This window comes from Drosophila suzukii, chromosome 2L (assembly GCF_043229965.1).
Source record: "Drosophila suzukii chromosome 2L, CBGP_Dsuzu_IsoJpt1.0, whole genome shotgun sequence".
In the NCBI taxonomy this organism is placed as follows: Eukaryota; Metazoa; Arthropoda; class Insecta; order Diptera; family Drosophilidae; genus Drosophila; species Drosophila suzukii.
In genome coordinates, this window is record NC_092080.1 from 15,788,390 (window position 1) to 15,804,050 (window position 15,661).

The following is a 15,661-nucleotide window of genomic DNA, read 5'->3' on the forward strand; positions in this document are numbered from 1 at the left end:
TGCCTGCGTTTGAATATGTTTCCATTAAAACACGTTTTAAGTCATACATGTCAATATTATTTCAAGGTTCTTTTTATTATTTCATTTTATTTACCCTCATATACAATTGTTAAATTTTAATATTAAAAATTTATTTTCCTTGCTAAAAAATTATATATAACTTTATCTGTTTACTGCTGTCTGTGTTTGTATGCTAAGGTGTAACTTTTATAGATCTGTTCGTATTTTTATTGTAATTTGTCATTTGAATTGGAAAATGTCTAAATGGAATCCCAGATCTTGCTAGTGCGCAAAAATTTTTCAAGGAAAACACTTCCAAAATGCGTGAGATTTATTTTGTAGAGTATTGAAAAAAACGCTTTAATTGGGCTATTAATTTTTTATTGGCCGTTAATTTAAAAAATAAAATTGACATCCAGTTCTCGAATGTTTAAAAAGAATATTATTATTGTTTTTATGATGCCCAGTAATTCTAAAAGTCGATTTTAATGTTATATTCTTGTGTTCAATAACCATTTAAGTTTCGCCTCTGCCAAAGGATCCAATTTTAATAGATATATATCTATATATAAAGTACACGGGCCATGGATTATTTCTGTTTTAATAATTTTATTTCGTTTCATGCTACTTTTCTAAAAAATATATTCAATAATGTTAATTCAAATAATTGTACATATGTCATTAATTATAATAAATACCAACTTGCTATAGCATATAATATAAATCGTTAATAATACTTTCAACTTGCTCTTGGGGGCCAGCTCCTGCTCATAAAATGCTGCCAAATCTTCATTCTTGGCTTCTCAGTGAGTGTTAATAAAAAATATGTTATCTTCCATATATCCTTTTCTGTTGTTTATTTTTTAATATTTAATGACTAGTTTTGTTGTTTCATATTGCAGTTTTCTTTCTCCAACTACCTAACTTCCTTCGCGCTCAAAATTTGAGAAATGCTTTCTCTGGTAAAATCGTATTGAGCATTAATTTTGCGTTTTAAGATTATATGGATTAAATCAATTTCAAACTGGTTATTATCAAAATTCTTTCTTTTTTTTTAAACGTGGAGGGCTTAACTTCATTCTTTTTCAGTTTTTTGGAAATGTAACTCGTTTTATGAGATTTTATATTCTTGTATATTATTGCGACTGGGGTTTTATTCGAGTTTTTTGGGGATGGCTTCTTGGGCAAAGCCAAGGATTGGTATCCATGAGATATTTTCTCAAATCAAACAATACCTCGTCTCCAATTGCACTTTATTCCGTATTCCCAGTTCGTTTTAAGTCCCTTGACCAACTCAAGAAAAGTAGAAAATAGTCATCGAACCCAAACTTATTTCTCAGCTACACAAAAGTACCTAAAGAATTAAACACCGCCGTAAAGTAAGAAATGTTGCCTAGAACCCTAAACGGTTCAGTTATAGTCCAAACTATATATATAGCGCTCATATCTATATACGTTTATATAAATTCAGTGCTTGTATAAGTTGTAAATTTCTTGCTGCGCCCATGTTGCGTGCATTTGGTTAGGTTTCGGTTGTACGGCCATAGAATAATTGCGATAATCTCTTTTTTTTTGGCAAGTTCAAGGTCGGGGGATACTGCACATACATACATAAACGAGTACATATGATATAGCCGTGCGATCCATACAACTGCTTTCGTTTTTCATTTTCTTTAGTTTGTGAGAGTGGAATATTGTTTGCATATGTTCAGTTAATTTCATTGTCTTTCATAATATTTTCGTTTTCGCTTAAATTTTCTTTGTTTTACGCTTTTTTCATTTTCAGTCTTTACGATTCACGGCTTTTGTGCATTTGAATTCTTCAGTTTTCTCATTTCTATATGACCGATATATACGATACGATGTGTATACAAAATTGCTTCAATTGTTTTCAAGGTGAACGAACACGAGCGTGAGAAAGTTTTGCTGATCGGATGAGCAGGTGAGTGTGGGTGGGGGTGTGGTTGGGTGCAAAGACAAACTCTCAACATGCGACCCGATAAACGTGAGTGTAAGTGCAGGGTTATTATCATTTTCGATGCTATCATAGGCTTATGGTGTACATAAAACTGGGGGGCAGTGCTTAGGCTTGCCGGCGAGGACCTTTCTACTGTTCCAACGAGGTGGTTTTCGAGCGCTTCCAAAGGGACTTGAAGAGGCCCTTCTTCTTGGGCTTGGCATTGGTGGTCACCCCGGAGGCTGCGTTGTCCTTCTCCTTGCGACTGGTGGTATCCTTCCGCTTGGTGGAGCCTGAAAAAAAGAGTATAATGTTAGTATACTATTTGATTTCAAACTTTACTGGTATAGGAGAAAAAGTAAGATACATCTTACAAAAGCTAAGATACATCTCATAATATTATATCAAAAGAAAACCCTATCTATCACATATCTTACCCGTCTCAAATTCATAGGCATGCTTGCTGTTGTTATCATCCATAAGCTGATCGCAATAGGCCTTATGTTTTCGATCCTTGCTGTTCTCTAAAGGGTTTAAGAAAATATCTTTATTAGTTGGTCCGTCCAATTATATAAAACTTACTCTTTTTGGTTATCAGCAAACTAGTCACTCGACGCAGCGCCTCGCGGGGAGATTTGTTTAGGAAGGATGGCGTGAGATTTGGTGGCAGCGTTAATGGCTTGCGAGATTGACCGGTGCCCGACATGCCCGCCGGATTGTCCCACACCCGCACGGAGGCCAGGCGATCTATGTTCTCGGTGGAGACCGGGCGCATTCCCCGCTGCTTTGGATACCAACCGCGAGCTGGGGCTCCAGTCATGCGTAGCATCTCATTGGATGCCAAGGCATGATTGATCGAGCGCTGGCGGCAAATTTGGGCCGTTCCATAGTTACCGGCTAAAGAAGAGAGGTTTACAAATAAGGTTTATCTTGATTAGGTAGTCACCAAATAAATAGTATTGTCCCGGTTAAAAAAAAATTGGTTAATGTTCCCATATTACATCTCTGTTATTCTTAGGGTTCTATAACCATTAAGTATAGGTTTATCAACGTTTAAAATAAATATTCCTGGAAAAAGGGGTTGTTCCTGCCGAAATTTATAGTTTTATGTTGCTAAACAAAAAAAAGTTCTCATATTTCTTCCTTATTTGGTAGAAACAAATATACTAATAATTTAAACCCATGGAAGATAAGTGTTTTAAGTGTTTTATGAACCTTCAGTTCAATTTTTGCTCTCACGAAATGTGATTTTCAAGATATAGTTTCTTTGGCAATATTGATTGGTATTGTTCATAAATTACGCCCCCTCCTACGATTTATAAATACAAAACGAACCACTCTAATGTATATTGTATGTATATGTTCTATACATTCCCGTTTATAAATCTATTGATTTATTTACTTTCAAATAAATACCCTAATTGAACAACTTTCAGTGATTCATTTTACTCACCCCCAATCCCCATAATTGAAGTGCCCATGTTGATGCTGTTCGATGTGCTGGACCTGGGAGCTGTGCGGGAACCGCTGACCACAGGCAACGGCTCATTTTGGCGTCGATATGGCGTACGTGGTATGTCACAGCTGACGAAGAATGGTTACCATTTAGTGAGGACTTCTTTCCCGCATGGAGCGACTTACCCTCTGGCAAAAATTGGAGTTTCAGGAAGACTACATGAGGTTTGCAGACGATGCTCCTCGCGCGGCGACTGCTTCAGGCTGCGCTTGGTGCCGTAATTGATGTACCGTCGTTGATAGGATCCGGATCCGCCCGGAGCCATTCCGTCGAGCGGGGGCGGTGGCAATGGAGGCATCGGTCCCAGCCCGGTGGGTGTGGTTATTCCACTGCCGCCTCCGCTGCTGTAGTGGCCAAACAGCTTGGGCGATCTCTTGCGATACTGTGAGTCAATGCTCCAGGACTTCATGGTGTTGGCCGAATGGCCTCCGGTTGCCCGGTGTGGTGGCACCATTGGCGGTCCGGGCAGGCCCTCCAGGAAGCTGGTCACTTGATGGGCAGGCGCCGGTGGCGGTGGCAGCTCGTCGGTGAAATGACGCACGGCGGCCACATTGTCGCGACTGCGGCGCGTATGGCTGTTGCTGCTGTGCACGGCCGCTCCGGAGGCTGTGGCATGAACCTCAACGACGGTGGTGCCGCGGTTTGCTGGCGGGGCACTGGCCGCCACCACGGCCGGCAGCTCTAGCTGCTTGCGCGGCTCAATCGGAGATGGCGGCAGTGGGGCATCGTAGTCGAATAGATCCGGATTGGAGCTGGGCGGCGATGGGGGCAGCGGGCCCAGGCTGGGCATCTGCGACAGCAGCATCTCCTTGGCACTCTCGGACTTGTGAACGCCTGGTCGGAACTCCAGTATCCGTTTGGCATGCAGCTCAGCTGCTGTTGCAGCTGCCAAACTGGCGGCTGCACTGCCATTGCAGCCCGCCTGCTGACCCACAATTGGAATGTCTCCGCGCAGCAAGGCGCTGATGTTATGCTCGATTTGCATGAGAGGAGCACACCCGTAGCTAAAGTCAGACAGCTCTTCGTCCTCCTCCAAAGTGGGGGCCAGATCGGTGTGTGGAGTGGTGGCATTGGAAACGCGTTGTTCTGTATTAGGAGATCATCAGTTAATATTTCATTTTACAGAAAGTATACAAAAATACACACCATTTCCGTTGTAGCCGAACAGCTCGTAGTTTCCGTTTCCGTTGAGACGCGCCTCATCGAACTCCTCGCTGCTGGACGTGTTGTCCGGCATGGACTCGGCGCTCAGCCGCTTCTCGGTCAACATGGCCGTCTTGCTCTTCATTGGCTTGCAGTGGCCCAGTTGGTCCGGGGCCTCGGCGATGTCTAGCGACAGAGCCGCCCGATGTGCGGCGGCCATCTCCAATCCGCGGCGTGTCTGCGCCGCATTGGCCTCGCACTCCTTGTACACAAAGTTCATCTCGGAGGAGGAGGGCGGCGGTGGAGGCAGTGGCGTGGCATCGCTCTGCTCGCTGTCGCTGGTGTAGAACTCATTACTGATCGCTCCGGCTCCCACTTTACAGCCAGATCCAGATCCCGATCTCTCGGCCAACGAAGGACGCGGCGGTTTGGGTATACAAAAGACATCAGCGGCACGAGGCGGTTTTTTGGCTGTGGAACGGCGAATAACGAAGGTTCCTTTGCCCAGCATGCTCTGCTCGTTGTATACAAAGCTGTTGTTGAAGTCGTCCAAGTTGTTGCCCTTCTGTTTGCAGGGTATAAAGGATATATATCAGAATAAGTAAGTATTATAGAAATTCCTTCAAACTGACCTTTTTGGATGCACCAGAGGACTTCTTGGTGCCATTGGACTTCTTCTTATTGCTCTTGAAGTGAATCTCCCAGGCCACGCCGTTCTGCTTGACGGGCGTGAGGTCTGTGGAAATGGTGGACTCCTCCAGCGAGTCCTCCGAGTAGTCCTCATCCCGGCTAGCCTGCTTCGAGGACGCCACATTGATGTGGGAGGCAGCCGGAGAGGCCTCGCCGCTGGACGTGTGCTGCGAGCCGGACGAGGAGGTGGAGCTGCTGGAGTGCGGATTGAGCATGTGGCACACCTCCTTGTGCTTCTCCACCGAGCTGAGCAGCCGCTTGCTCCGGGCACCCTCTCCCCCGGCCGCCTTGGAGGATGGGCCCGGGTAGATGGTCACCGGATGTTCGTTGACGAAGGGCTCCGGCAACTTGGCCAGATTGCCACGTAGCACGGCATTGTGCACGGCACTGATGTCAATGCCCAGTGCGTTGCGTCCACCGTTGCAGCTGCCCGGGTGCCGGATGGCGGCCAATCCACTCGAGGAATTGCCAGCGGAAGCGCCGCCCAAATTGGAGGCCCTGGCCCCGCAGCACGGCAGACTCGAGTAGTTCGAGTTGGTGGCCGGAGTCGAGCTGGAACCACGTGCCTTTGGCTGGAGTGCAAGAGTGGGGTGGGAAGAGAGGTGGTTGTGCGGTGAGTTAATTGCTTTCCCATTAGCTGGAGTGCTTGACATGGGGGGGTCTACCCCCAACCCGGACTCACCAGTGTTGTCTGAATGAGGGGCGTCGTAGTTTCCTGTCCGTGTTCCACCTCAGATAACTTGGTTAGGTTCTCAGCCGTGCCATCCACCTCATTGAAACTTCCCTCGGGCACCGTGTCGGTGCTGGGTGTTTGGGGCACATCTTCCGAGTCCTTTTTGGACATGCTGCAAAGTCAAAGTTGAAAATTGATTAGCAGAAGTGAGGGTTGGTGCTAAGTGGTAATTGGAATGTGGTGATTCCCCAAGTCATGCATGGTTGATGGGTTGACAGGCTTGCAGCTAAATATTTAATGTGTTTCTACTTTCAAGTTTAGTATGTAAAATATTTTAATAGCCATATGTTTTACTCACTTTTTGCGACTTAGACTCATGTAGCCATCGTCCTCCGACTGATTCTCGCCACTGTTGCTGTGCAAGGCCACCGGTTTCGTTGCTGCCTCCTCGAACTCCGAAATGATCTCGTCGAGGACTTTAATGGGCTCAGGTATGTCATCCAAGGAGATGGGCTCCAGTGACTGCAGCTGCAGTTGATCATCGCTGTGAAATGATGAGGTGCAAAAGTTATATCAGTAATACCAATTAAAAAAAGAGCATTTTTCATTGTAAATGATAATCATTTTATGATCATATGTGTTTAAAATATTTGGAGTAGATTCTATAGTACAGCGATGTCTTAGTATACAGATCGTAAACCGTAAGGACCCCAAAGGTTAAAAAATCTTTTTAGATCTAACTATTATATCCTCAGCTATCATAAAAATAAATTGACTTCATTATTCCATTTTTGACTTAACGGGAAGGACATATAAACTTGTACAGGTTTAACAAATTTTTATAAACGGTTTTTAGTTTAATCATTTTTGGATTTTGAATGCACTGATAAAGAAATGGAACAGAAAAGGTTCAACATTTTGGGTTTTAAAAAACATAATAATAAATACAAAACATTTAAATTGCATGATTTAGTATGAAAACATTTAAATCAAGTGAGAAAATATTAGATACGATAAAAATCATTTATATTAAAATAACAGTTTAAAATGTTTTGAATAGCTATAATATAATATACTAAAGAAAGGAAAACCGCAATGGATGAAAATTAAACTTCTCACTACCAAATATAAAGGTAGTTATTGTATTAAGGCAATCTTGGGATAGCTAATAAAATTTAAGTTGAATCCAAAGTTTATAAATTTACTAGGGTTTTTATCAGTGTGGGAATAGTTAGCAGATGGAATTTATAAAAATGAACTCGTTGAAAAAGAGCAAAAAACTGCGACATACTTTTGCCTTTGTTGGTCAACTCCAGCAGCGGCAGCATCTGCATCTGGATCTGGATCTTGGAGTGCCTCCGCCGCCGCTTCCGCCTCCGTCTCCACCTCCAGGGAATCCAGTGGGCAATGGGAGTCCGCCATGGCCGCCTGTGACCGCCCCCGGACCGCCTCCTCCGGATCGAACGCCCCCTCGGTCTCCGGTTCGCTGGAATCGCGTGCTCCACACGATTCGGGTGCCGCTGCCATTATGCGAAGATGATGATGCTCATTGAAACCATCGACGGCGGCTGCTTCTTTGTGGATGTCGATGTCGATATGGAGATACTTCGTTGATTATGGAAATGTAATCAATGCGCCCACAGGGACGTCGACGTCGCTGCCTCAGTCAGCGTCGCTGCCGGCGTTGCTTTGTTGTCGGCTGCCTCAATTTTCATCTAGGCAATGTGTGAAAGTGATTGGCGGTTTTCCACTGCTGCTTCTGCTGCTTCTGCTTCCCTCGCTGCTTCTATTTCAGGTCATTAAATTCGTCATCGGGAAAGTCGAGGCTGCTGGGGGGGTGGAAAATCGGATGAATGGGGGTCAGAGATTTTGGGTATGTAAGCCTCTGTAAGTCGCTATTAATAAATAATGAATATTGATTTCGCTGCCGTGATTTCCAATTAGGAGCTATTATTCGTGCGATTTAAATGCGAGCAGGGAAATTTCCGCCGGTGGATATTGATATTTTCCGATTAGGTGGAAAAGCGTGTGAGCGGAAATTAAAATTGACTCGGCAGGATAAACTTTGGGCAGGCCTACAGGGCACGCAACCTGTCAGAAGTTGACCTTCGTTTCGCTAGGAAAGCAAACAATGGGTAGAATATTTATGTGTACACATTGATCAGAAAGGTTTTCATAACCAAATGCGTGCCGAAGCAGTATATCGTGTGTCATAAAATCTGTCATAAATGGTTTTATTTTCCAAATGACCTCTGGCTTAACCAAGTTTCATGTCATAAAAACTATAAAAATAAATGTATTTTGCTTGTTAATTTTTATAGTTTGATTCTATACTGCCTTAACCTAAATTCTTTCTATATTTTTTTCAAATAATTTGTATATTTTTAGGTTTTACTAAGTTGAATAACATCATTTACTCCTATCTCAGGTTTATGAGACATTTGTACGGAAATGTTTTTAGATGTAGGTACACAAAACCTAAATACATGAATTCCTTTTAAGAAAGCACAAAAAGTAAAATGTATTTCCAAAGAAAAAACCTTTTTTTTCAACTGAAAGTCTTTTTTTTAATTTACTTCATTTTATTTTTTGTTAACCCCAATAAAATCGAACTACACAACTTTTTATTGTTTTATTTTTAGTTCCAGTCCGTAAATTTGGCACATTAAATTGTGTCTGTATCATAGAACTTTTCCATGATGTTTGCCATATTTTTTCGCTTGCCCGTTTCCTTTCGCCCGTCTGTTCTTGTTTTGATTTAAAAATCGCTTACATTAATTTTTCATTTACGGCAAAAAAAACACATAAAGAAAAAAAGTAAACACACGCGCACTCCGGGCAATTAAAAACTGTTCAACAAGGGATTTTTGTGCATTGATTTTTCGCATCTCTTTTTTAGGAGAGAGAATTTGGGGAATGTGAGTGTGTGGAGGTGTGAGAAGAAGGAGGGGGCGGAGGAGCAGAAGGAGATGGAGACAACAACAACGCGAGAGAGGAGCGGAGAGTGTGGGAGCACACTATTCGCACTCTGCCTTATCTTCATTCATATTTTCTATACACTTTGGGGTCCCGCTGAGAGGAGTTTAAGTAGCGAGTCAGGCGCATTCACACACCATTCTGGTCCACCTTCCCCCACACACTAACACACGCACAGTCTTTGTACTACTGTCTATATATAAACACGTTTTTTTTTTGCCTGTGGCTAAACAAAAAACTTTTTGCAACTGCAACTGGGTTGGCCTAAAAAAATCGCATTCGAACGGATGCGGGCTGCGATAATAATAAAAGTTTGCAATATTTGAGTTTCTAATACGGGAAAAATTCATTTCCGGTATTATCGGCGACTGTCTATGGATTACAGTTACCGTTACAGGCACAGTCACAGCCACCCACACAATCGCACACGCATGGGGGCTACTTTGTCTAGCTGTAAAATTTACTGCTGTCGGCGTCGCTGCTTTGGCTTCAGCTCCTTCTCTTCTTCCTCTTCTACCACTCTGCTTTCCTTTCCATTCCTTTCCTTCCTTTCTGAATGAAGTTTCTGCAGGGAGTCTGGCATCGATTTTTTCATATGCAGACACATACACCATACACCCACACACTCGAGCACCAAGCGACTTTTTTCGGCTCTGCCTAATAATTACGGTTAGAAAGCTCTGCTTTTGGGCACACCAAAAGGTCAAATCAAGAGTCTTCCAATTGGAAATGCTGCTAAAAATAGATTAATCCCAAGCGGGGGCGAAAGAGAGAGAGTGATTGAGAGGCGGAGGGAGAGTGAGAGCGCAGGGGGTGGGCAATTGTAATGACAGACGCCGCGGCGACATAAAAGCAACGGTAACGGTGTTTTTCGCCCGATGACAAAAACAGTCGTGGGCCAATTTCCGAGAACATTCGCATTTTGCAATTAGCTTATGACTAGCACAGCAACAACAACGCACGCATATACACAATACACACTGGGGAACCCACTTTTTCCGCCTTTTCCGCTACAACAACTCAAATTCGACTGAGCGACGCACCGACCTTTTGTTTATGGCAGAGCAGAGCAGCGTTCGCAAATCTAGCGATGCCAGAAATGTATCAAAATATTGTATCGATATCTTCCCACGCAGCCAAAAATCAGTGAACAAAAACCGGTTTTGATTTATTTAGCATTTTTCACATCGCCGCTTTGTAAACATGGTCCAATGCGATTTTGGTTATTTGACTTGCTAATGAAAACATTTTAATGACTTCTTTTGGGATTGCTTTAATTGAAAGAAGAACTTGTCACTTTTTAAAATTAAAACTGCGCGGCTCATAACTAAATGGCGACCAATGGTACATTTACATTAAATTATTAAAAAAAAATCGTTATTAAAATAATACAGTAAAATACTTATAATATCTAGCACGGCAATCAAATAATGTACTTATTATTATTATAAGTCAAAAATTACACGTAATAACAGTCGGATATCGATATTTAATTTGTATTTTGTATAAATGACGTGATTGCTTAGCGCGGACTCGAACCAATACAGGTGTTAGGGAACTTTTATACAAACATTGGGTATATCATACTTTACACGTGTTATACCCCTTAATCAGAGACTAAAAGAGTATAAGGTGTTCGTTGAAAAGTTGGCAGCATTTAAAGGCAATTCTAATGATTCTAAAAAATGGAAAAATATATTTCGTCCTAAAAAAATCACTTGAGATGGTCAATATTTGGAAATTTCTTTGGTGTTTTTAGAGCCCAGACATAAACAATTTGTTTTAACTTCAAAAGTGTAGTTTTAAAAAATAAACATCAAAGATATCAATACCCTTAGCCTCTTGGGTGGGAAGATAGACATCTAAAAAACATCGCCTTGGTCATGTTGTTACACGCTATTATAAAAGCTTTAATCCCCACCACTTCCTAAGAAATCTATTTTCGTTCCGACCACATGTAGTGCTTTTTTTATATATAAAAATAAGCATTAATCATTTACTTGATTTATTATGTTGTGTTTTACTGTTATACAATTAATAATCATCAAAATTTCTTTAATGTTTTGTGTTTTCAATTAAAACACTGCCGGCGGCCGCAGGCGTTGTTTCAGGTGCCGTGCGGAATTCAGATGTTGTTTTCGGTCGCTCCACTTTGTTCTATGTTCCTCCCGCTCAGCCAGCTGCACATGGATGTTCTTGTGTGGGGGGTTGCGATTGGGTGGTGGTGGTGTTGAGTGGTGCCTTACAACTTGTCCAAGTACTGGGACAGATCGGGCAGACCTTCCTTGAGACCCTTGCGCTTGCGCGTATCCTGGACAATGGCGTAGGGCTTGCTGGAGGGCTCGCTCGGGTCACCGGGCAGCACCTGCCAATGGTCGAAGACGCACTGGGGGAAGGCCTGGCCACCGGTGTTGGAGCGCAGATCGGCGGTGAAGCCGAACGACTCGTTGACGGGCAGGTATGCCTTAACCACGAACATGGGAGTTCCCACAACCTGGTTCTCCTCGAAAACGTGTCCACGACGCCTGTTGAGCACACCGTAGATACCTCCGACGGCCACCTCGGGGCACTGGATCTCGCACAGGTAGACGGGCTCCATCAGACGAGGCTTGGCGGTGATGGCGGCGGCGTACAGGCAACGACGAGTGGTTGGAATGATCTGGCCACCTCCACGATGGATGGCATCAGCGTGTAGCGTCACATCGTAGATGTTGAAGCGGACACCGCGCAAGTTCTCGTCGGCGAGGATACCCTCCTTGGAGGCCCACTGGAAACCAGCGACAACGGAATCCTTGATTTCGTTCAGGTACTGCACGGACTTGGTGCAGTCGAGGATGAAGTTGGGTCCGGTTCCGTCGGGACCGAAGCACCAGATCTTACGGGCCTCAGTCACATCGTAGTCGTACTTCTCAGACAGATAACGGGCACGGGCCTTGAACTCGTCCTTGGAGCTAACATCGCCGTTGTCAATGTCCTCGGGCAGACCGTCGGGCATGGGCAGGGCCTTCATCAGCAGACGGTTGTGCTTGTTGGGCGACTTGGACAGACACATCTGGTCGGACTCCTCCGACACGGTCTCACGGTAGGACACCACGGGATCGGACTTCTTCAGGGGGATGCAAGCGTGATCCTCCTCCAGATCCTTCAGGCAGATCTCCAAATGCAGCTCACCGGCACCGGCAATGATGTGCTCTCCGGACTCCTCGATGATGCACTGCACCATAGGATCGGACTTGGCCAGACGCTTAAGACCCTCCACCAGCTTGGGCAGATCGGCGGGGTTCTTGGGCTCCACAGCCACACGCACCACAGGGGACACGGAGAACTTCATGACCTGGAATTGAAAGAAAATTCGGCATTAGTTATGTCCAAATAATAGCAGAGAACTTAAGAATATGCGTGTTGATTTAAATGCCAAAATGTTGTACCTTCATGTTGTGGGCATCCTTGAAGGTGGTGATGGTACCGGTCTTGACCAGGAACTGATCGACACCGACCAGACCGCAGATGTTGCCAGAGGGCACATCCTCGATGGCCTCGACGTAACGACCCATCATCAGGATGGTACGCTGGATGGCCTTCTCGTACAGATCCTCCTTCTTGCCGGGGGTGTAGTTGGGGCCCATGATGCGGCACTTCTGGCCAGTGGCGACCTTGCCGGAGAACACACGTCCGAAGGCGTAGAAACGACCCTTGTCGGAGGTCGGCACCATCTTGGAAATGTACATCATGAGGGGACCCTCGGGGTCGCAAGACTTGACGGCAACGGCGGCCTCATCGTCATGGGGACCCTCGTACAGCATCTCCATACGGTACTTCTGGGCAACCACCGGCGACGGCAGATGGATGGCAATCATCTGAAGCAGAGCCTCACCGGCTGGCAACCAGGTGCGCATCACGGTCTTCAGCAGAGCCTTGCCATCCTTGTCCTTGTCCTCGTGCTTCAGGGTCACGCCGATCTTCTCGAGCAGGGTACCGATCTCCTCCTTCTTGTAGTTCATGATGGCATCGAACACCTTGTAGATGGGGTCCAAGATGTACATGCAGAAAGAGCGCTTGTTGTCGGCTTCCTTCTGCTTCTGCCATTTCTTGGTCTTGGCGTTGAAGAAGTTCTCTCCCCAGAGACTGTGAACGGGAAATAATAAAGCATTTGGTTAGTTTAATATTTGGTTTGGTTGACCTATCTTAACCTCTAAATTTTATTTATTGAGTATTTGGTTATCATTTCTTTGTTCTTGGCTATTATATAATTGTTTGGTATTTCTTTTAATTGACTTGCTTTCCTATTTCAGTTTCTTTAACTAATTTTTTGTTTCTGTGTAATAGTGTGAGATCACTGCCTTAGCATGACTCGTTTGGACATTAGGAAAGCGGTCCCGAGGCAGCGTTTCAACAGTTTCCTGCGGTTTGTTCTGCTTCTATTTTTGTGGCACTTGTGGCGCCCTCAGCACGTGCGACTCTAAAGAAGACAGCCCCCTAGAGAGCTGTCCTCCAAGATGCCGCCCGCTCAGCGCCACACGTATTGTGCTAGAAGCGTGTTTAGACATAGTTAAAGAACTAAATAAAGAAAACTTACCGGTTCATTAGCTTCACCACATCGATCTTGAACTTCTCGGAGTACATCTCGGAGAACTGCTTGAGGGTGAAGGCCCAGCCGTGCAGGCCGGAACCGAAGCCCACGGATCCCTTGGAGGGGTCCACACGGACCTCACCCATTGGGCCACCATCATCGTTGTAGGTGGCAATGATGACGTTCACGTTCTCCACGATGCGCTGGAAGGTCTGGTACAGCTCCTCGGCATCCAGCTGCAACTCAAGCAGGGCGCGGTCCATCTTGTTCATGAACAGGATGGGCTTGATGCGCTCAGCGATGGCCTGACGCAGCACAGTCTCGGTCTGGACGCACACGCCAGAGACGCAATCGACCACGACGAGGGCACCGTCGGTCACACGGAGAGCGGCGGTCACCTCAGAGGAGAAATCAACGTGACCGGGCGAGTCGATCAGATTGATCAAGAAACCCTTGCACTCCTTCTCACGCTGATCGGGATGGGTGATGAACACCAGATCCTTCTCCTCCACCTCGAAGTACATGGAGATGGCGCTGTAGGGGAAATGGAATTTGGGATTAGCCGGGGGCTGGTCAGAGGGAGGGCAGGGCGTGGCTGGTCTTACGTCGACTTGATGGTGATGCAGCGCTCCTGCTCATCCTTGCGGGTGTCGGTGAAACGGGTCTCACCGGCCTTGGCTCCGGCAATGATACCAGCCTTGGACACGAGCGAATCGGTCAGGGTGGACTTGCCGTGGTCAACGTGGGCAATCACGGACATGTTGCGGATGTTCCGCTTCTTGTCCATGAGGCCACGGATTTCGTCGACGGTGAAGTTGACCTGCGAGGAAAATAGGGCATCGTTATGTATTAGAACGAGTTCCAACTAAAAGTACATATGTCTATGGCTGTATGTGCATATTAAAAATGGCGTCCACACACACACACATTTATAGAGATTCTTGGCTGTCGTGCCACGGACTTTGAGGTTAGATAAGAACAGAAAAACCACTTGCGTCGCCTATTTACAGAAAATCACATCACTCACTCACACACCCGCACTGCAGCATTGAGGTATATAATTAGAAGTAGCCATTCGCGCGAGGCATTTCGCAACTTTCACCCAGATGCCTTTCACATTCTTGCGAAATTTCAATAGCAAACTGCATACGTCATTCCTGGTCTTTGTCCTGCATTTCACCACACAGACACACATACACACACGCACATGCATGCGTGCACTTATATACAGGGGAATGTACATATGTGCAGGGCGGAATTTCGCCAGGTAACAAACGGTTGTCACGTCTGCACTTTTCGGACCGACGACGGATTCCACGCACCGGACTTGGGACATTTTAAATAGCAGCACAGATCGCCACGGGGACTCCCCGGCGGCCAGGCCAGCCATTATTTCGGACTTTGGGCACCTACCATTTTGGATGTTTGGAGATTTTCTCGCGGGACCAAAAAAACACTACGCCTTGCAACGGCGTTTCGACAGGAAAGAGCGACCACGGCGACCAGAGTGACCGTGGAGGTGAGCTAAATTCCGAACGGTCACGTTGAAAATATCGATCACAGCATGGTAACTATCGATGGGTCACTCTACACGCTTTCATCACCAACGATATATCTTATCGCAATAAATTATTATGGCGGGATATTGCGAAATTTGAAAAATGCCTTACTATCTATGTTTAATTGAAGACAAGAAACAAGAGGAAACGCTACTCTGTTTTAGATTCCAACAGAAATGCCCTGGAACTCCGTTTTATTAGAAATTTTAAAATGAGATTTTTAGGGCGTTTCTGTTGACGCCACGGAAGCTAGCGGACGGTAGCGGTACCACTGACCATGCAAAGCCTGTGAGAGGGCACTTTTACGATATTGAAGGCGACCTCTGGCGTTCTGAAAGAAAATTAAGTCCCAGCCTGGACCCAAACCATATTTTAAAATTCTCAGAAATTAAAAATATCCGTGCTGCCAGACCGAAAAAATTAGAATGAAGAGGTTGGTGCTACCAGATGGAGAAAAAAAGACTCATATTCAAGGAAGAGGAAGAACACGTGGCGCCTTAATTTGAAAATATGTAGAATATATATGTAGAATATGTATATGTAGAATTTGTTTAGCTTTATAAATAAGAAATAACTG

At 45.0% G+C, this 15,661-nt stretch overlaps 2 protein-coding genes across 3 annotated transcripts; both read right to left on the reverse strand.

Annotated features, from left to right (window-relative positions):
- Window positions 1-67: 67 nt before the first annotated feature.
- On the reverse strand, window positions 68-10,055 carry LOC108018053 (uncharacterized). Of its 2 annotated transcripts, none has more exons than XM_017085447.4 (11): window positions 9,949-10,055; window positions 7,271-7,805; window positions 6,338-6,523; window positions 5,989-6,151; window positions 5,249-5,878; window positions 4,620-5,181; window positions 3,599-4,559; window positions 3,411-3,541; window positions 2,540-2,854; window positions 2,395-2,481; window positions 68-2,250 (listed from the first exon to the last, which is right to left on the reverse strand). In XM_017085447.4, the coding sequence occupies exons 2-11, from the start codon at window positions 7,504-7,506 to the stop codon at window positions 2,108-2,110; spliced, it is 3,414 nt and encodes a 1,137-aa protein (XP_016940936.3). In that variant the 5' UTR covers window positions 7,507-7,805; window positions 9,949-10,055; the 3' UTR covers window positions 68-2,107. The 2 variants fall into 2 exon arrangements, with proteins under 2 accessions (XP_016940936.3, XP_016940945.3); XM_017085456.4 differs by having other exon boundaries at window positions 7,271-7,808; window positions 9,949-10,022.
- Window positions 10,056-10,943: 888 nt separating this feature from the next.
- Window positions 10,944-15,093, reverse strand: eEF2 (eukaryotic translation elongation factor 2). Its single transcript, XM_017081955.4, has 5 exons — window positions 14,939-15,093; window positions 14,131-14,345; window positions 13,532-14,059; window positions 12,384-13,080; window positions 10,944-12,289 (listed from the first exon to the last, which is right to left on the reverse strand). The coding sequence occupies exons 1-5, from the start codon at window positions 14,939-14,941 to the stop codon at window positions 11,198-11,200; spliced, it is 2,535 nt and encodes an 844-aa protein (XP_016937444.1). The 5' UTR covers window positions 14,942-15,093; the 3' UTR covers window positions 10,944-11,197.
- Window positions 15,094-15,661: the final 568 nt, after the last annotated feature.

Excerpts from the sequence above, each read along its gene's own strand:
- LOC108018053 (XM_017085447.4), bottom strand. The coding sequence starts at position 7,506 with ATGGCAGCGGCACCCGAATCGTGTGGAGCACGCGATTCCAGCGAACCG. Across the intron at positions 5,879-5,988 it reads CCCTCATTCAGACAACACTG|CCAAAGGCACGTGGTTCCAG; the intron begins GTGAGTCCGGGT and ends CTTGCACTCCAG. Across the intron at positions 5,182-5,248 it reads CCTCTGGTGCATCCAAAAAG|AAGGGCAACAACTTGGACGA; the intron begins GTCAGTTTGAAG and ends CCCTGCAAACAG.
- eEF2 (XM_017081955.4), bottom strand. Across the intron at positions 13,081-13,531 it reads GTGGTGAAGCTAATGAACCG|TCTCTGGGGAGAGAACTTCT; the intron begins GTAAGTTTTCTT and ends TCCCGTTCACAG. Across the intron at positions 12,290-12,383 it reads AGGATGCCCACAACATGAAG|GTCATGAAGTTCTCCGTGTC; the intron begins GTACAACATTTT and ends TTTCAATTCCAG.